The sequence below is a fragment of the Carassius carassius genome, chromosome 19 (assembly GCF_963082965.1).
Source record: "Carassius carassius chromosome 19, fCarCar2.1, whole genome shotgun sequence".
Taxonomy (NCBI): Eukaryota; Metazoa; Chordata; class Actinopteri; order Cypriniformes; family Cyprinidae; genus Carassius; species Carassius carassius.
Window position 1 is genome coordinate 902,841 of NC_081773.1, and position 21,383 is coordinate 924,223.

The following is a 21,383-nucleotide window of genomic DNA, read 5'->3' on the forward strand; positions in this document are numbered from 1 at the left end:
AAACCTTCATAATTAGTGATGTGAGTGCCACCGGTCGATAATCATTTAGGCAAGATGGATTGTTGCTTTTTGGTACAGGAATGATGATAGATTTTTTAAAGCATGTAAGGATGACCAACTGCGCAAGGGACTGCATACAACATGCATACAAGTTGATTGATGACTAATATGAGGCAGGACAACAACTTACTACTTGATGGAGCCTAGAGAATATCCTTAAAATTCAAGATATGGGGCAAAATGCCGGTTTGCGATTGTGTCTCATATTTACATCACATAGTTAAGAAATATCTCACGAGCTGTGCAATATCACACAAGTGCAAATATGGTACTCATCTTATACAACAGTTCATTAAGAAGTTAATATTGTGTTATTTTGTTGTCTGTTTTGCTCAGTTTTGCCAACCAAAATATAAAGACAAATCAGAACTGTTCCCTGAGCAACCCACAGCGGCATTTCATTTCTTAATCCACATTTTGAACAAATTTGGTGAACCATTTGGCACGCTGAACTATTGGCATATGCGTTGGCTTTGAAGTGGTGCTGCACAGACCAATCGGAGTATGACATCAAAGTAGCGTGGGAACGATTAAAAAGCACAAGGAGTCGTCTGCTCTCTAAGCTCTTGTGGTTCTTTGATGTCACACATCGATCGGTCTGATGGTGTTGATCCGCTTCAAGTCGAACAAGCCTAATGATTCAATGAACCATTCATTAAGAACCATTTACTTCACTCCTGAATGAATCAGCCATTTGAACGAATCGAATGAATAAATGACTCGATGGCTTAATCATTAAGACATTTACAACCACCTACTGGCAGTTTTAGTTTATTATTTAGAGTATCTTTTCATTAAAGACATAATTTAATATTTTCATTGTAATAATAATAAAATTAAGAAAATAAATTATTAAAGTTATAGTTCACCCAACCAAAAATGACAATTCTGTCATCATTTACAAAAGAGTACATGTAATAAATTTTATCAAAGAAAATATTTCTTGCTGAATCTACTTTTGTAATCTCTGTTTGATGCTTTGCACAACTTTGACCATAAATTATCTTTCCAGAGAAATTTCTCCAAATTGATATGTGATTAATTAGATTAATTAATCGCCACATCATGTAATTAATTAGATAAAAAATTGTAATCGCTTACTAGCCCTAATAAAGTATTTGTATCTGTCATGATCTGTTCTTTGAACTGACGTTAATTCACCACACCAACTTTCACACTAAACAGTACACCCTGGACAACATTTCCCATGATCCATTGCACCAATCACAAATTCACCAGATAACAATCACACCATGCACCTGAGAACAATCACACACACAGCACAATCATCAGACACGCTTTATAAGCATTGGACTTCTCACACACTGCGGAGTATTGTTCTGCACATATCCCTTCTCTAGCGATAGCTGCGATACCAAGCCATTCTGTGTTTGTTTACATAGTCTTTTCTTAGTTTCTAGTTTTCATAGTCTTGTCTTAGTTTATATTTTTCATAGCCTTGTTTCAGTTTCCAGTTTTCATAGGCTTTGCCCTGTTTCTCGTGTTTTGACCCTTTGCTCTGAATTCTGGATTACCCCTCTTGCTCAGCCCTCTGGATATTGTTCACTCATTGAAGACCCACTGCTTGCCCTAGGATTATTCTTGTGTCTTGCACACTATATACCTGTTGACCATTGTTTGACCCAGGCCTGTTATGACCACGTCTCTGTCAAATAAAAAACTTGCACATGGATCCGCACATCTCATGTCTCTTTTTTTTTTGTTTACCAAATTAGACACTTGTATGATTTATTTTCACACAAAATGTGTTGCTCCATAGATGTCATAGATGTTCAATACAAACATATATTTTTTCTTCAATCATACATGAAAAGCACCTGTCTTGTTTGGTTCGACTGAATTGAACTCAAGTTTGTTTTGGATCTTTTGGCCATGTGTGAATACAGCAATCAAACCAAAGAATGCATGACCTTAGCACATGTGTAGTTTTGTTTACAATTTCTGGTTCATTTGCAAAAAGGGTGCCGTGTGAAAGCGAAACACACCAGACAAAATAAAATAAAATTATGTATTTGGTCTGGACCAAAGCAAGTGAAATAGCTTACACCCTTAAGTCTAACAAATACACCCTTAAGTCTAACAGAAGTTATATTTGGATACATAACTAGTTTGCATCTTAAACATCTCACATCTTAAATTAGTTTTTATTTTTGTATGCGGCTTTACTGTGAACTATAAGGTATACTGTTAGTTTAGCAGCTATATATGTCTAGCCCACTTTTTAGTTTATATCAGTAAACTTTGAAGTATACTCTGAAGGTTTAATATTCTTTTACACTGCAGATATTATTTATTTATTTATTTAAGTAATCTTAAATATTTTATGTACAAGTTTCTATTTAGGTAAGTAGACTTTCAGTAAACTCATGTGTTCAAAACCAGTGGATTTATACCTTTGATTTATGTAGTACATAAAAAAGTCTTCTTTGTGACTAAATTTAGATCCACCTATGTAATAGTTAATCTGATTTAATCTTTGTCACTACAAAGCTAACTTGTTACTATAAACCTATAAGGTTATAACATAGCATGTAAAATATATACTAGAGTACAACCTCAAAGATACCAATATGTGATAACATAGTATTTAATAGGGCACTCTATCAAAAGAAAAACACAACTACAAGCCATGTATACTAAAAAAAATAAAAAAAATAAATAAAATAAAATAACATTTCTTTCTTTATCAAAACAAATTAAGTACGAGTATAAGGCAAATACTCTTAGACTTTTCAGGACTGTACACTTGTTAGTATAAACCATGTGTACTTTAGTATATGCTGTAGTTTAACTAATACATAGTATAACTATATAATATAAAGTGATACTATAACTACTATATTCTATATTTTCTGTTACATAAACAGTGAACTAAAATATACAGTATTATTTCTGCTTTAAAAAAAGTGTACTAACACTTGAAATATCTTCTTTTTTCTGTAAGGGAACCTATGTGTAATTTGATATTTTTATTGCATTGATTTATCGGTGTGCAAGAGTGATGTTGCTGGTATGTGTGATATTTTCTGTGTGATATTTACCTCTGCATCATACTCAAACATCTGGTTTCCTTTCATGTGGTGGCACTTCAGCATAACAACAGGTCCATTAAGCCGCGATGCATCCAGACACAGGTCATCGGTTCGGATCTCTTTGTCAGCCGTATATGAGAACACCTGCAAACAGATTCATCAGCTAGGAATTAATTACTGTTTGTTAATTTATAGGAAATTACTGACTTTATTTATTTCAGCACTTGTGTTACCCAATCTTTAAATTTAGCTACAATAATTAAAAGGATTAACCAAAAATTCAGCTATTAAACTGCATTGTCCATTTTGTTGTGTGTTATTTATTTATATACATTGCCATACTGTAGACTGGTTTGGATGGCTATGACTAATGTTGACCAAAAATTTCCATTTTTGGTTGAACTAATCTGGGCTCGGTTCCCCAAAACGTTCTTATCGCTAAGTAGTTCTTAACCTATTCCTTAACCTCTCTCTTAACCTTATGGCACGGTTCCCGACACGTTCGTACGCTAAGTATATCTTCTGTAAGTCACACTTTCGTAAGGTTGGTCTGGACCATTCGTAGCTCTCTCTTAGCGTTATTTGAGCTCATGACGCTACTGTACAGCAGTCTTTAAAAACCAGCACAGCGAAGTACAAGTCAAACTATGGTATGTTGACAATTTTGTGGCTCAACAATGATTTTCTGTTATTTTTAAGACTCATAATAAATTATGTTCGCAATGGATACAGGCCTATTTATAAAGTTGACTTTATGTGGTTACAGAACTAATAAGGTGGTAATTAGGCTTTTTCGTAATGTAGTTAAAGCGAATTGGCAATCATTTTTTTGATAATTAAAATCTGGCAAACAATTTGGCTCTAAATGGCTAAGATCTTTAAATGGGTAATCATGGTGGTGTCCTGTAAGCGACCAACTATGGCAGCGATCCAACATGTCCTTGTATTGATTCAAAGACGGAGCCGGACTCGGAGCCGTTTAGTCCATGTCAGTTTTTTTTTACATTTTGCCTGACGTGGCTATATTTAAAAAAAAATCCCCTCCCAAGACAACTCATTGTGGAGCAGCTGGACCTTCCCAGACCTGCGCTGGCCAGACTAACATGGCGGAATTCTGCTTTAAGCCCTGAAGCCCAGCGCTACGTTTCTTTTTTTTTTTGCTACAGAGAGATTCATCAAGGTCGTGGGAGAGGGCTACAGCCTAATCAAGACCTCGGTGTGGAAGTGCGTCCACACTGTCACCAACGCCCTTCTGCGCCTTGCCGGGGATTGCATCCTGGTGGATGGCACTCATCCCTATCGAAAGGGCCGGCTTTGCCGACAGGCGACACAGGCGGCCGCCTGGGGCGCCATCTGCTGGACGGGGGGCAAAATTGCAGAATTTAAAAAAAAAGGTTAATTAAATGTATGTATCGTATTATGAAAGCTGCGCACACGCTATACAATTCTCTCGCCTTGGGCACCAAATAACCTAGAGCCGGCCCTGCCTATCGCCAATCCATCAGTGAATGATCAGGCGTAGGCTACTTATCGCGAAAGGAAGACGCGGCCATAAATGTGCAGGTTATAGTGGACCATAGGGGTGTGATATCTGACCTGGTGGCAAGGTCCAGCAACACTTCAAGTTCCTCTGATGAGAGGCTTGCTGCCCTTTTTTACGTTGCTTCCCCAGCATATTTTGTATCTAACTCTCTCTCTCTCTCTCTCTCTCTCTCTCTCTCTGTTCATTGTAGATAGGTTGTTTTTTATTAAAAACATAAACCAATTGCAATCAATACCGCATTAAACAGAAGTAACTGCAGCTGCTTGCCAATCAATCTAATTGTAAAGTACATTGCCATTAATATAAAAGTGTATTATATAATTTTTATAAGTCGTTAAACCCATGTCAAGAAGCGGCACAAGTGGCACAACGGGATGGATGATTAGCGAGGGATACCCGGTTTGTCTTACCGTCACAACATATCGTGTGAACATTACTGACCCTTTGATAATTTAATTTATAGTCTATATTTTACTGATAACTTAAACTATGTTAAAATAAATGTTACTGTAATAATTTGAGGAATGTTTCATTTGCATAGAACGTGTTGTCTTTCTTAACGCTGTATTGCACCTTCGCGTAAAGTGGAAAATTGATTCATGAGCAATCGATGCCAACTAATTCAGCACCCTCACTAGGGACAGCGCTCTTGTAACGTCGGACGTAAGAGGCAGCGTGCTAAGAAGCTTCCTAAGGGACACTTCGGGGAACACACTTAGAAACATCAACAACTTTGGTAAGATATATCTTTCGATGTCTCCTCAGCGCGCTAAGAGTGAACGTTATCGGGGAACCGGGTCCTGTTAAGTAGATTTTTTTTATTAGTTTTATGTTACATTTAAAAGTGTTTGTAGAGTAACCCTTTAATTTGACAACTTTTTATACCTGGTTTCCGCCCATTCCATGACAGTTGAAGAAGCCAACCTTTTCATTCTCTTTCCGGCCCATGTTATCCACACACTGATTTGTCTCAACATTTCTGATCTAATAACATAAAAGGAAAAAGTCTGAGGATTTCATACAATGCACTGTTCTTTTAATCAAGTGCTGTGTGTAAGTCATCATTTTTTACAGTAGAAAATTGTATAAGGGATTTATGAGACAATATAACCAGGGGCGCCTCCAAGGGGTGGCCAGGGGTGGCCACGGCCACCATTGTATAAACTCTGGCCACCCCTAGGATGATTTGCAGTGGGTACTATTAATTTAAATGCAGAATGTAAATTCACAATAGTTTAAGAAGTGAAAAAAAGGTTTGCAAGGTTTGAAAAAAGATTGGTGCCACCAGAGTAGCTGCCCTTCAACCCTCCCCCTCCCCCGTCCAATCAAAACACAGAGTGTGCATGTACATGTGATGTTCTAGACTAGTGCTCATAATCATTTATAGTGCGCTCTTTCACTGGAAATTTAGAATTATCAAATTTGTCAATATATGGGACAGAACATTTATAGATCTATATAATTTCATATAGTTACTATCACAAAAAGAGTGACGTTTTTCTCCAAAAGTCAGCATAATTACAAATGTGATATTGATTTTATACAACAGTTCAATAAAAACAAGAAGTTAATATCAAGAGACTTACCTTTTAGACAACATATTCCCTCACTCAAAAATCATTCCAAACACAGCCACTGTTTTGAGCAACATGATAGTGTTTCGTTCCTGAATGAATCAACAGTTTAAATGATTCGGTTCTACTGCAATCTATTGTAACAGTGACTCGCTGCCACCTACTGGCGGTTTTAATTTCACATTTAAGGTACCTTATCATTTTTTTAATAATTTCAAACATCAGTTTTCAATGTTTTCCATTTAAAATATCAAAACACGATTTATTCATCTGTAACTGCAGGTTAAAGTATTCCATGTCCCACAGAGCTGTATTAAACAGTGTGTAAAAACATCTAAAAGGCACTTCAGATGCAGCTTGTTTTCTCTGCATTGCAAATATAAATTTTGTTGATACTGATTGCATTTGATTGGTAACAGCCCAAATGCAAGTATTTGACCTAAAAGATGGTGCACACTTTTAGAAAAAAAAAAAAAGCTTAAAAAAATACCAGAAATCACAGATATTGTTTTATTTCAATATTACAAAACCCTTATTATTATTATTCTTTTTTTTTTTTTTATGTGCCACCCCAAGATTTACTGTGGCCTCATCTGGCCACCCCTATTAAAATTTTCTGGGGGCGCCACTGAATATAACTGGTGAAAAGCTTTAAATACAATTATTTCACACTGCACTGAGGGAAGAGAAAAACTGCTCAACATAACTACAACAACATTGCCTGGGCTGGAAGTTTTGTATTGCAGAGGTCTTGGCATAACCACACACTTAATGCTCCTTATTTGGTGTGCAAAATGACAAACTGAAGCAATTTATTAACAACTCTGATTATTTTAATGGCCATGTCAAACAAGAAAAGTGTAACTCTCTTACCTCCCCAAGTGAGTAGTATCTGCGTGGAATCTGAGAGTCGGGGTAGATGTTTTCCAGGTACCATGAGAAGGGTTTACACTTCAGTGATTCTCTTAAAGCCTTCCGCGAAGAAACATCGCCATAATCCACTCGAACCACACCTGGAGAAACACCAATCAGCCAATCAACCTCCATAACATTCATCATATACTGGCCTTTCAAATCAGTGAAATGTGAATGCATGACCCTCTTTTGCAAGTCACTTGGGATAAAAGCATCTACTAAATGAATAGGTTTAAATATACCCACCTACAAACATGACCCAGGGAAATCAATGAAGAGATAGAAGAGGTCATATATAGAAATAATGAATTCACAGAAGCATCTGAAAGACCATGATCCATAATCAACCCGAATTACATGTTTGAGTCATGGGAGGGGGGGTGTTGATGGGTCTTGAACTGTTAATTCAAACATTCCCCAATGTTTTTCTTAGACTCATATTATATGCCTAAAATACAATGCAATGACATATTCAATCATTTACTGTCTCAATTCAAAAGCACCACATCTTTCAGTACAGACACTAGAGGGAGCTTCAACATTACTTTTTATCACGTTTCTCAGTAAATGCTAAATGTATATAAATTGATGGAATAAAATTCCACCCATTTCAAACTGCATATCCTCTTGAAGGTCACAAGGATACCAGAGCCTTTCCCAGTGTTACAGTAAATCTGTGTGTGTATACATGTATGTATACATTCAGACCCATCAGCAACCAAATTCTAATTCTATTTTTCATTTAATTTCATATTAAACAAACATGCACATTTTGGAATGATGTAGATGGCTGGTCTCTTCTATGTATGTGACCGCAGAGAGGGTAATGCAACTGCACAACCCCAATCCCCCCCCCCTCCCCTCCCACACACACACACACATACACACAAAGAGAGAGAGCTGCCTCGGCGATCAGAGCACACACTGATAGCTGAAGCGTCAGGCATTTGTGTCTTTCTGCTGAGTGTTGTCTTTCTACATTTCTTCCTCAGTCTAGTGTTTTCTCTCTTCATATCTTTGCTGCTTTGTTTTGTGACCTCTTCTCTCTCTGTCTGTCTTTGTCTGTGGTGCAGATGATGAATGATCTTGTGTGTTTCAGTAGAAGCCTTGTGGCAGAGCTGCTCTCATATGTGATCACGGGTCTAAGTTATGTGCTATGTCTCCCCTCTGAGCTCAGTCCACATTTAAAGGAATACTTCATACACAAATTTAACAATAATTTACAAACCCGATTCCAAGAAAGTTGGGACATTGTACAAATTGTGAATAAAAACAGAATGGAATGATGTGGAAGTTTCAAATGTCAATATTTTATTCAGAACACAACATAGATGACATCTATCAAATGCTTAAATTGAGAAAATGTATCATTTTAAGGGAAAAATATGTTGATTTTAAATTTCATGGCATCAACACATCTCAAAAAAGTTGGGACAAGGCCATGTTTATCACTGTGTGGCATCCCCTCTTCTTTTTATAACAGTTTGCAAACGTCTGGGGACTGAGGAGACAAGTTGCTCAAGTTTAGGAATAGGAATGTTTTCCAATTATTGTCTAATACAGACTTCTAGTTGCTCAACTGTCTTAGGTGTTCTTTGTCGCATCTTCCTCTTTATGATGCACCAAATGTCTTCTATGGGTGAAAGATCTGGACTGCAGGCTGGCCATTTCAGTTCCCAGAACCTTCTTCTACGCAGCCATGATGTTGTAATTGATTCAGTTATTTGGTCTGGCATTGTCATGTTGGACAATGCAAGATCTTCCCTGAAAGAGACTACGTCTGGATGGGAGCATATGTTGTTTTAGGACTTGGATATACCTTTCAGAATCAGAATCAGAATCAGAATCAGAATCAGAAAGAGCTTTATTGCCAAGTATGCTTGTGCATACAAGGAATTTGTTTTAGTGACATAAGCTTCCAGTAAACAGACACACAACAACACACAGAGGGAAAAAAAAAAAAAAAAAAAAAAAAAAAAAAAAAAATTACGGGAGAATTACAAATTGGCAAATAAATAAGTGTATAAACAATTGTGCTATAAATGATAATGGAATAGGATCGAGTGAGATGCAGGAATGTTCTAGGATGGAGGGGTAACAAATAAATATAAGGATATTGCACATTTTTGCATAAGCATAAGTTTAAGTGGGAAACATTTAACTGTTCATGAGGTAGATTGCCTGGGGGAAGAAACTATTCTTGTGCCTTGCTGTTCTTGTATTTGCGGCTCTGAGGCGCCGGCCAGATGGCAAAAGTTCAAAGATGGGGTGACTTGGATGTGAGGGATCCAGAGTGATTTTCTGAGTCCTTTTCCTCACTCTGGATGTGTACAGTTCTTGGAGGGTGGGCAGGGGAGCACCAATAATCCTTTCAGCAGTCCGAACAGTTCTCTGTAGTCTTCTGATATCTGATTTTGTAGCTGAACCAAACCAGACAGTAATTGAAGTACACAGGACTGACTCAATGACGGCTGAGTAGAACTGTTTCAGCAGCTCCTGTGGCAGGTTAAACTTCCTCAGCTGGCGAAGGAAGTACAACCTTTGTTGGGCTTTTTTCACAATGGAGCCAATGTGATTGTCCCACTTCAGGTCCTGAGAGATGGTGGTTCCCAGGAATCTGAATGACTCCACTGCAGCCACAGTGCTGTTCATGATGGTGAGTGGGGAAAGTGCAGGGGGGTTTCTCCTAAAGTCCACAGTCATCTCCACTGTTTTGAGCGTGTTCAGCTCCAGGTTGTTAAGACTGCACCAGACAGCCAGCTGCTCAACCTCCTGTCTGTAAGCAGACTCGTCACCATCCTGGATGAGGCCGATGACTGTAGTGTCGTCTGCAAACTTCAGGAGCTTGACAGAGGGGTCTTTAGAGGTGCAGTCGTTGGTGTACAGGGAGAAGAGCAGAGGGGAGAGAACACATCCCTGAGGGGCACCAGTGTTGGTGGAGCAGCTGTTTGACATGAATTTCCCCAGTCTCACTAACTGTTGCCTATCTGTCAGAAAGCTGGTGATCCACTGACAGATAGAGCTAGGAACAGAGAGCTGGGTCAGTTTGGTCTGGAGGGTTGTTGGGATGATGGTGTTGAAAGCCGAACTAAAGTCCACAAACAGGATCCTCACATAAGTCCCTGTTTTGTCCAGATGTTGCAGGATGAAGTGCAATGCCATGTTGATTGCATCATCCACGGACCTGTTTGCTCGGTACGCAAACTGCAGGGGGTCCAGTAAGGGTCCAGTGATGTCCTTCAGATAAGCCAGAACCAGTTTTTCAAACGACTTCATGACGACAGACGTTAGAGCCACAGGTCTGTAGTCGTTAAGTCCTGTTATCTTGGGTTTCTTTGGAATGGGGATTATGGTGGAGCGTTTGAAGCAGGAAGGCACTTCACACAACTCCAGAGATCTGTTGAAGATCTGTGAAAAGATGGGGGCCAGCTGGTCAGCACAGATTTTCAGACAGGCTGGTGTAACGCCATCTGGGCCTGGTGCTTTTCTTCTTTTGTTTTTCTTGAAGACCTGGCGCACATCATCTTCACAGATTTGAAGAGCAGGAGGTATGGCGAGGGGGATTGCAGGAGGTGTTAATGGTTGTGTAGGGAGATGGTCAGAGTGGGTGTTGGGGGTTTCAAATCTACAATAAAACTCATTCAGGTCGTTAGCAAGTCGTTGATTAGCCTCAGTGCAAGGGGATGGTGTCTTGTAGTTTGTGATGGCTCTCAGTCCTCTCCAAACTGAAGTAGAGTCGTTGGAAGTAAACTGGTCTTCCAACTTTTTAGCATAGGTCTTTTTAGCCGCTCTAATCTCTTTGTTCAGTGTGTTCCTGGCCTGATTGTACAAGACCCTGTCCCCATTTCTGTAGGCATCCTCTTTGGCCTGACGAAGGTGTCTGAGTTTTACTGTAAACCATGGCTTATCATTGTTGAATGTTAAATAAGTCCTGGTAGGAATGCATATATCCTCACAGAAACTAATATAGGATGTTACAGTCTCTGTGAGTTCGTCCAGATCGGTGGTAGCAGCTTCAAAAACGCTCCAGTCTGTGATGTCAAAACAAGATTGTAAATCCTGCTCTGTTTCGCTGGTCCATCTCTTCACAGTCTTTACTACAGGTTTAGCAGATTTAAGTTTCTGCTTGTAGGTCGGTATAAGATGAACCAGACAGTGATCAGAACGTCCCAAAGCTGCTCGTGGAACAGAGTGATATGCATCCTTTATTGTGGTGTAACAGTGATCCAGTATATTACTGTCTCTGGTGGGACAGGTAACATGCTGTCTGTATTTTGGCAGTTCACGGGAGAGATTGGCTTTATTAAAGTCCCCAAGAATGATTAAAACAGAGTCCGGGTGTTGTTGTTCTGTGTCTGTGATCTGATCAGCGAGTTTCTGTAAAGCTGAGCTCACATGTGCTTGAGGTGGAATGTAAACACTGACCAGAATGAGCGAGTGAAACTCCCGCGGCGAATAGAACGGCTTGCAGTTGATAAACTGCGTTTCTAGATCAGGACAGCACATCTTCTTTAACACAGTTACATCTGTACACCACCGTTCATTGATGTAAAAGCATGTCCCGCCGCCGCGCGATTTCCCCGTTGATTCTGCGTCGCGATCCGCTCTAAACAGCTGAAAGTCCGGCAGATGGAGTGCGCTGTCCGGTATGGCGTCATTCAGCCAGGTTTCCGTGAAACACAGAGCAGCAGAGTGAGAGAAATCCTTATTTGTCCGAGAGAGCAAAAGGAGTTCGTCCGTTTTGTTGGGTAGAGAGCGGAGATTTGCGAGATGGATGCTAGGCAACGGCGTTCGAAATCCGCGCTTCCTGAGTCTGACGAGCGCTCCCGCTCGCTTTCCCCGTCTGCGCGTCCTGAAGCGCTTGATCAGCGCCGCTGCTCCTCCGATAACAATGTTCAGTAAAACGTCTGTATAATAGAAATCCGGAAAAATATCATGTGGTGTGTTCTGCCGAATGTTCAGCAGTTCATCCCTGGTGAAACTGATCGTGTTTGTTAAACAAAAAACAGGAAAAACGAACAAAAACAGTACAAACACTGGAGAGCCAAGCACTGAAGCAGCCATGTGCGGCGCCATCTTGGATTTCAGCATTGATGGTGCCTTTCCAGATGTGTAAGCTGCCCATGCCACACACACTCATGCAACCCCATACCATCAGAGATGCAGGCTTCTGAACTGAGCGCTGATAACAACTCGGGTTGTCCTTGTCCTCTTTAGTCCGGATGACATGGCGTCCCAGTTTTCCAAAAAGAACTTCAAATTTTGATTCGTCTGACCACAGAACAGTTTTCCACTTTGCAACCGTCCATTTTAAACGAGTCTTGGCCCAGAGAAAACGCCTGCGCTTCTGGATCATGTTTAGATTTGGCTTCTTTTTTGACCTATAGAGTTTTAGCTCCACTATTTTTCGCCGCATCATTGGGGGAATTGGTGATCCTCTGCCCATCTTGACTTCTGAGAGACACTGCCACTCTGAGAGGCTCTTTTTATACCCAATCATGTTACCAATTGACCTAATAAGTTGCAAATTGGTCCTCCAGCTGTTCCTTATATGTACATTTAACTTTTCCAGCCTCTTATTGCTACCTGTCCCAACCTTTTTGGAATGTGTAGCTCTCATGAAATCCAAAATGAGCCAATATTTGGCATGACATTTCAAAATGTTTAAAAGTTTATGAGATTTGTAAATTATTCCATTCCTTTTACTCACAATTTGTACAGTGTCCCAACTTTTTTGGAATCGGGTTTGTACTCTCACTGTGTGTGTGTGTGTGTGTGTGTGTGTGTATATATATATATATATATATATATATATATGAATAATTACTTGTATATTTCAATCTGTTCTTTTCGCAAAGCCATCGTATGGGTTCATAAAACTTAATAAAATTAATATTGTCCATGAATTATATAAACAACTTAAATACTGGTTTAACGGTGCTGTTTTGTCCTTTTTATACTGTAGCTTGGCTGCATAAATAACCATTTTATTGCATGAAAAATAGTGTGAATAAACTGTCTTCATAGGTATTCTTGTACAGAGCTTTGACTGATGCCTCAGACACAGGGCTGGTTTCAAAGCAGCCTTGTGTCTTTGGTCGTTTTAAATAAATGTGTTTTAGACCCAAAAAAAGACCCCTTTTTTTATCCTATATTGACTGATTACAGAAAATCATTTGAAGCGTGATAACAACCCGTGTTGGGTAGTAACTAGTTACATGTAACGGCGTTACGTAATTTAATTACAAAATTAATGTAACTGTAATTAGTTACAGTTACTAAGAAAAAATGAGTAATTAAATTACAGTTACTTATGAAATTTTTAACGATTACAAAGGGGATTACATTTGAATATTTACACACATCCACATACAGATTTAACTGATTTCTTTCCCAAATTGCACTGACTATTCTGAGACATACCGCCCTAATAATTTCCGGGATGCGGAAATACAGTCTGGTTCATAGAATCCAGTCATAAAAACGAAACGCGGACGGAACATGACACATTTTGGATGACTAAATCAAAAGTAGGTCAGTACACTTGAATCAAAACATGACATGGACTAGTGTCTGTGAATATTAAGCTCCAAAAATGCAATATATGACTCCTGCACGTTCCGCGTGTCTGTGGAAATCAGGTGGGGACAAGACACCGGGAGAACCGGGACAATTCCCGGTGGCCTGGCAGCCGATTTGGTCCTCTATTTTAATATTATTATTGTATAATAGAGAGAGAGAGAGAGAGAGAGAGAGAGAGAGAGAATAGAGTGGACTGTGGAAGCACACAGCTGGTGCAGAGAAGCAGAACTACTGTTCAGGGTTTCAGGTCAGTTTCATCTGTAAAGATGCTTTTTTTGTCTTTGTTTTTTTATTTATTTAATCAAGCAACAGCACGTTGCTCATCAGTCATCACTCAAAATACTATATAAAGGACATCATTATTATAAACATTATTATTAACGTTTTATTATTTTACTATAAACCCAGAGAAAATGTTTAGCTACTATTGTTTAACTGTGGTAACCAAAAATGTAAAATTATTTTACAAATTTATTTATTTAAAAATAAATACAAATCCATTTGCAAAATAAAAAACAAAACAAGGTTATTGTATTTTTATATAGGCTAATAAAAGCATGGTCAATTTTTGTTAGGGAAAAACATGACTCGTGTACAGTATTAGGATTTTTCTATAAAGATATTGTAGTATTGTAGAGTATTGTATTGTAAAGTATAGTTTTGTTCAATCTTGAGTATTAAAGTCACGAGAGAGATGGATAACAGGGCAAAATAAAGAGACTGAAGAGAAAAATGGAAGTGAAGGTGCAGTTCAGGAGAGAACTTTTAATTATTTTGCATGTCCCCAAATTAAAGATTTAAACCTTTTTTATGTCAGGTCCATACAAAAAAATAGTTTTGTCCATGAATTTGTTTGTATGAGTTTGAATTTTCCAGTCTGAATTTTTTTCCCAGTCCGCCCCTCCTGTAAATTAATGGCAAAGACATGGTTTCATTTACTACACATAGGCCTACTGAAGCTCTCAGTGTTTTCAACCTCTGCTGCCTCAATATAGGAGTACACGAGCACATAAACATAATTTCTAGAACTGCTCTGTGTCACTTCATGTGCATTTTACTTATTTTGAGAAAACTATCATCATATACAAAGAGACAGCAGTTTAAAAAAACACACCAATGTTTCAGGAGTTTATTACACAGAATACGTCACATGCTTATTAGATAAATGTATTTGAGTTGATGTATATGCTTTTATTTATTATTATTTAATTTTCACAAATTTAGAAAAGTAATCAAAAAGTACTCAAAAGTAATTAGTTACATTACTTTAATAAAGTAATTGAAAAAGTTACACTGCTATTACATTTTAAACAGGGTAACTTGTAATCTGTAACCTATTACATTTCCAAAGTAACCTTCCCAACACTGATAACAACATAGGTAAAATCTTAACATAAAATATTAAAAAGAAGTATGACAGAATTAATTTTGTGTAAAAAATAAGCTAAGAGATGAGCATATTTTAGAGGGCATCATTTGAAAAAGATGGACATAATTTTAATAAGACATAATTTTACATCTTTGATTGTAATTTTTAATTTGTCATCTCCGACTCTGATCTTGTTTTTCTTTAAAAAATAAATTCATATTGATTAATGAAACCCTAGAGGATACTGGGGTGTGCACCAGCAATATGCAGTCCATTGTGCTCTTCAATATCTGAGCCATTCAAGACAATGAGTGCAGGGATTTGCGTATTAATATTAATATTAAGAATTTGTCTTTTGAGGTGTGACATAAAGCTTGAAAAACAACGGAGCATACTGTTGCCAGATAATGAATAGAAAAAAACCATCTAAATGCAACTGATACCATACTACTCGGATAAATCAACCATAACTGTATATTTTTTCCTCAAATAATTCATGAAAATGCATGGGGGGAAATCTCCCAAAATTGTGACATACACAAAGGCTACATTATCTGGAAACATGGGTTAAAATTTAGCTAAAATACGTACATGTCAGGAATCTACAAATAATTTAAGAAGATACGCATACTTTAATATCTAATTTGCCAATAGTGTTTAATTTGTCATCTCTTATTTTGGTCTGTGTTATCTGGTTGAAAAAGTCTCTACTTGCCAGGCTTTAGGTTTCCTTTTTAAAAATGTACTAATGCACCATGGGTTCAGCTGAAAAGTGATTCTGGTAGAAGATTTTACACAATACACATCTAGTGTGAATATTGTTCTAAACATCTGCTTGTGTAATCCAAGAGCTAAATACAGGATGCCTTAAACATTAGAAATAGCTTTCAGATATGTGCAGGTAAATGTTGACTGAACCTTCTTTGTCAGGTGGACTATTCCTATAAATGTGTACAAAAAATCTCTTCAATTCAAATAACCTCAGGTTTTTATTTTTTTTTTTTATTTTTTATTTTTTCAGAACAGCCATTGCCATAGACTTAATACATACTATACCAGACCACACTATTTATTCATCACACACATACACACACACTTCAGTCCGCAGACCGCAACACAGCACCACTGGGATAACTTTCCAGGAACAATCTCCGCCTGTGCTCCACATTACCACAGAGTTCCTCCTGAATCTCACCCTCTCAAGTGAACTGACAGAGGTTTCAGTAAAGCCTAATCTCATTATTGTCCTTGTAAAGGATACTGAGGCTTTCTAACCCCACTATAGCACTATATTTCCCAGTCTCCCTAGGGGCGAGATGCAGATGGAAAAGCAGAATGTTCATGAATACGTGAGCAGCAGAGCAGAACTCAGACACTTAGCACAATGCCAGGCATGAATAAAAGATGGAAAATCTCTCATCAGGGTGAAATATCTGTCCCGCTGAACTGCACTATAGCAGAACTGCTTGCGGACTGTCATCAAAACGTCCATATCAGCAAATATGAGCAAGTAAAATTGTTTTAGGGGGATGTGGCACTGTAGACACTGTTAAAGTTGAATGGGGATAAGATATTGATGTTTCATGGTAGGTATAAGAGGAAAACTGTCTTTTGTAGAAGAACTATATATATAAATTACATACGAAATATATTTATTTATTTTTCCCCATTGTTCTTCAAAAGAATATGAATACAACTTTCACACTTCTGTCTTTCATTTAAATAGCTTGCAAGGATCATATTTTATTCAATTTCACTTTAAAATTATGTTTTTACTTTTAACTTTTATCTTAACTGTTTTATTTACTTATTAAATCTTGCTTAGTAAATGTTAATTTCAGACCTTGATAGTAACTAAACCTGAACATTTGTTTGCATATTGTAAAAACTTTAAAAACTCCGCTTGTAATAACCTAGAACACTGTCTAAGACTTGATGGTTGCTCTGTCAATTCTTCGTCATCAGTTAGGAACCTAGGTGTGCTATTTGATCGCAATCTTTCCTTAGAAAGCCACGTTTCTAGCATTTGTAAAACTGCATTTTTCCATCTCAAAAATATATCTAAATTACGGGCTATGCTCTCAATGTCAAATGCAGAAATGTTAATCCATGCATTTATGACCTCAAGGTTAGATTATTGTAATGCTTTATTGGGTGGTTGATCTGCACGCTTAGTAAACAAACTACAGCTAGTCCAAAATGCAGCAGCAAGAGTTCTTACTAGAACCAGGAAGTATGACCATATTAGCCCGGTCCTGTCAACACTGCACTGGCTCCCTATCAAGCATCGCATAGATTTTAAAATATTGCTTATTACTTATAAAGCCCTGAATGGTTTAGCACCTCAGTATTTGAATGAGCTCCTTTTACATTATAATCCTCTACGTCCGCTACGTTCTCAAAACTCAGTAGAGAGTTTGATAATACCTAGAATATCAAAATCAACTGCGGGCGGCAGATCCTTTTCCTATTTGGCGCCCAAACTCTGGAATAACCTATCTAACATTGTTCGGGAGGCAGACACACTCTTGCAGTTTAAATCTAGATTAAAGACCCATCTCTTTAACCTGGCATACACATAACATACTAATATGCTTTTATTATACAAATCCGTTAAAGGATTTTTAGGCTGCATTAATTAGGTAAACCGGAACCGGAAACACTTCCCATAACAACCTATGTACTTGCTACATCATTAGAAGAATGGCATCTACGCTAATATTTGTCTGTTTCTCTCTTATTCCGAAGTCACCGTGGCCACCAGATCCAGTCTGTGTCCAGATCAGAGGGTCACTGCAGTCACCCGGATCCAGTACGTATCCAGACCAGATGGTGGATCAGCACCTAGAAAGGACCTCTACATCCCTGAAAGACAGCGGAGACCAGGACAACTAGAGCCCCAGATACAGATCCCCTGTAAAGACCTTGTCTCAGATGACCACCGGGACAAGGCTTAAGGCTAGTCCCAGACTAAAATGCATGTTGGAGCTGTCTCACCTGGAAATATTTTAAAATATGTCAGTGCCATTGTTCTGTCTCAAGATGCACACCTGTAACATTTTATTTTAAGGCATTTTTATAGAAGCTGCTTAAATATCTTCATTTAACTAAGGCTTAGTCCTGGCTTAAGCTAAGCTCCGTCTGTGAAACTGGGCCTAAATGTACTCAATTGCAACTTCGTCATGTAATTTGTTTACCATAAAGGCTTGTCGGTACATTTGACAGTACACTTTTATCATATTTCAAAGACAATATAAGTAAATAAGAAATTGAGACGGGAAATTCAATGGCACAATATTTCTTTGTTATTTAAAGAGCGCGTTGGTAGAAAATGCACCTCTGGGCGGGTCCACAGTGCGCGATGATTTGCTTATTACACACAGGGATGGGCATCACACAAACATGCCAAATATTATAAACAAGAGGACTGGAGTGTAAAAGAATATTATTGTGTAGGCTACATAAATATAAAAATGTAATGATGAATAATTCGTATATATGAATTAGGCTACCTATTTGCAATTCAGCCTATTACTACTTACATTGATGAATGAAATTGGCTAATTAATTGAACAATCGTGCCAATACACACACATACTGTATATATTAACTGACTCATCGCGCCGAGCTATTTGAAAGCCTGCATCCAATGCAGACGACTGAAAGATTGAATGGCCACTTAACAGGTAATTTCAGCAAAACATCACTCATTTTACTCCTCAGTTTAATCAGTGTGTTTAATAAGTCAGTGTATTTTATAATGTTATGCATTTTCAAAGACGAGGACACAATCACTGCTACTTCATCCCACGCCTTCTTCACCTCGGGAAGCTTTGGTGGATGCCTGCTTGTCCCGTAGATGATCTGCTCGCGCGCTTTAACTTTGAGCAAGAGCAGATCGGTTTCTTCGCTTGAGAAGCATTCAGCTTTTCCACCAACAAATTCCACCTTGTAAATAGCGATCCGCCCTGGCACAAGCGCATGTTGCTCTTAAAGGGAATGTGAGATGACACTCTGATTGGTGTATTGAACATTACGCCCATTACTCAATAAGATAATAGGGACAACCTATTCTAAAACAGACCGTTTTTTCCATCATTAAAATAGCAAAAGTGGATTTGGACATGCCCTGAGTGCACCTGTGCCGTGCGCTTTACACTTTGCATTTAGAGAGACCATTTAAAGGCTTTGCAGGTGAGTTAGTTAGCTGATTAGAGTGTGGCACCAGGTGTCTTCAATATTTAATCTTTTCACAATATTTAAATTTTTTAAGATACTGAATTTGGGATTTTAATTAGTTGTCAGCTATAAACATCAAAATTAAAAGAAATAAACATTTGAAATATATCAGTCTGTGTGTAATGAATGAATATAATATACAAGTTTCACTTTTTGAATGAAATAAATCAGCTTTTTGATGATATTCTAGTTATATAATCTTTTTTATTTTTTATTTTTTTTTTGTAAAAAAATTAGAAAGTTTTCTGTAAGGGGTATGTTTAGGAGTAGGGTTGTTGTAGACCTGTGAGAACACATTCAGCTTTAACGGGTCATATTCTGAATTCACTAGCTCACTATCGTTAAAGAATTGGCTTGGTAGAATTGTGGTGTCATCTCAATTTCACTTTTACCCTTTATCTTACATTTATCTATAAAGATATGCTTTAAAAAGTAGTCAAAACAACCAAAAGTAAAGCCACAAAGATTATGTGATGCTGCATCTCAGTAAGTGAAATGTCATTCATCGGTATCACCTGGTGAGATGATGTAGAAGAAATCTTTGAACTCATCCATCCAGACTTCAGCCAATCGTCTGTTGTTCTTGTTGATCACCTGACCAGTTCCACCAGGGAAGCTGTACGGTGTGGCCTTCCTGAACACATGGCCTACATGAGAACACGTGACTATCTCCAGAGATCCTCCACATTGCCAGATCTATTCACAGACATACAAATGAAAAACAGAATTAAGAATCAACAAGAATCTTTAAAACGTGTCCACATACAATTACAACATAAAAATTCCAGCATGTATTTAAGAATATAATATTGCAGAACATCATCGTTATGTAAGACATTTATGACCCCTGCTACTTTAAAATGTTTTAAACTACTGAAAAAATTAGCTCTCACCCTAAAAGACATCTCAAGATTTTCCCCTCCCCATATGTCCATGCCTGAATCATAGGTGCCAATCTCTTCAAAATAAGTTCTGTCAATAGAGAACAGACCTCCTGCCATTGTGGGAGTTCTGTGGAAAAGATTCAAACAAAACCTAATTAGTGAGTGACATAACATTCAGCCAAGTATGGTGACCCATACTCAGAATTCGTGCTCTGCATTTAACCCATCCAAAGTGCACACACACAGCAGTGGGAAGCCATTTATGCTGTAGCGCCCGGGGAGCAGTTGGGGGTTTAGTGCCTTACTCAAGGGCACCTCAGTCGTGGTATTGCCAGTCCAAGACTCAAATCCACAACCTTAGGGTTAAGAGTCTAACCATTAGGCCACAACTTCCCCACAAACACTTTTTGGTTCCACTGGAGCTCAAACCCACAAACGTCTGCATGTAAAGCAGACATGATAACCACTACACTATGGAGCCACTTTACTTATCACACTTATATATTCACCCACCATCAAGTGTCGTGAACCTCTGTAGCTTGTGTAAGAGAATCCTCTGATCAATAACCTTATTTAGAGGGTTATTTATTCTTTGTAGAGGATCAATAAATATCAATCAAATGACTACTAATATGATGTATAGATGCAATGTGTAATACATGTGCATCTCAATAAATGATATTGTTGAAAAGTTAATTTACAGTATTTCAGTAATTGAACTCAAATTTTGAAATTTGAGTATTAAATAAATTCAATGCAGACAGACTGAAGTAGTTTAAGTCTTTAGTTCTTTTAAATGTGATGATTTTGGCTCAAATTTAACAAAAACCCACCAATTCAAAAAATTAGAATATGGTGACATACCAATCAGCTAATCAACTCAAAACACCTGCAAAGGATTCCTGAGCCTTGAAAATGATCTCTCAGTGAGGTTCACTAGGCTACACAATCATAAGGGAAGACTGCTGACAGTTGTCCTGAAGACAATCATTGACACCCTTCACAAGGAGGGTAATCCACAAACGTTCATTGCCAAAGAATCTGGCTGTTCACAGAGTGCTGAATCCAAGCATGTTAACAGAAAGCTGGGGTCAAGGCATCAATAGCCACCACACACAGACGTGTCAAGGAATTTGGCTACAGTTGTCGTATTCCTCTTGTTAA

At 38.0% G+C, this 21,383-nt stretch overlaps 1 protein-coding gene across 2 annotated transcripts in view; it reads right to left on the reverse strand.

The window, feature by feature from the left end:
- The window catches only part of galnt13 (UDP-N-acetyl-alpha-D-galactosamine:polypeptide N-acetylgalactosaminyltransferase 13), an 82,289-nt gene that overhangs the window by 13,127 nt on the left and 47,779 nt on the right, over positions 1-21,383 (reverse strand). For both annotated transcript variants that reach the window (XM_059499467.1, XM_059499466.1), the window contains exons 7-11: positions 20,229-20,346; positions 19,851-20,031; positions 7,104-7,243; positions 5,542-5,640; positions 3,123-3,257 (exon numbers count right to left, since the gene is read on the reverse strand). In XM_059499467.1, coding sequence (XP_059355450.1) covers positions 3,123-3,257; positions 5,542-5,640; positions 7,104-7,243; positions 19,851-20,031; positions 20,229-20,346 — 673 coding nt within the window. The remainder of the gene's footprint in view (positions 1-3,122; positions 3,258-5,541; positions 5,641-7,103; positions 7,244-19,850; positions 20,032-20,228; positions 20,347-21,383) is intronic.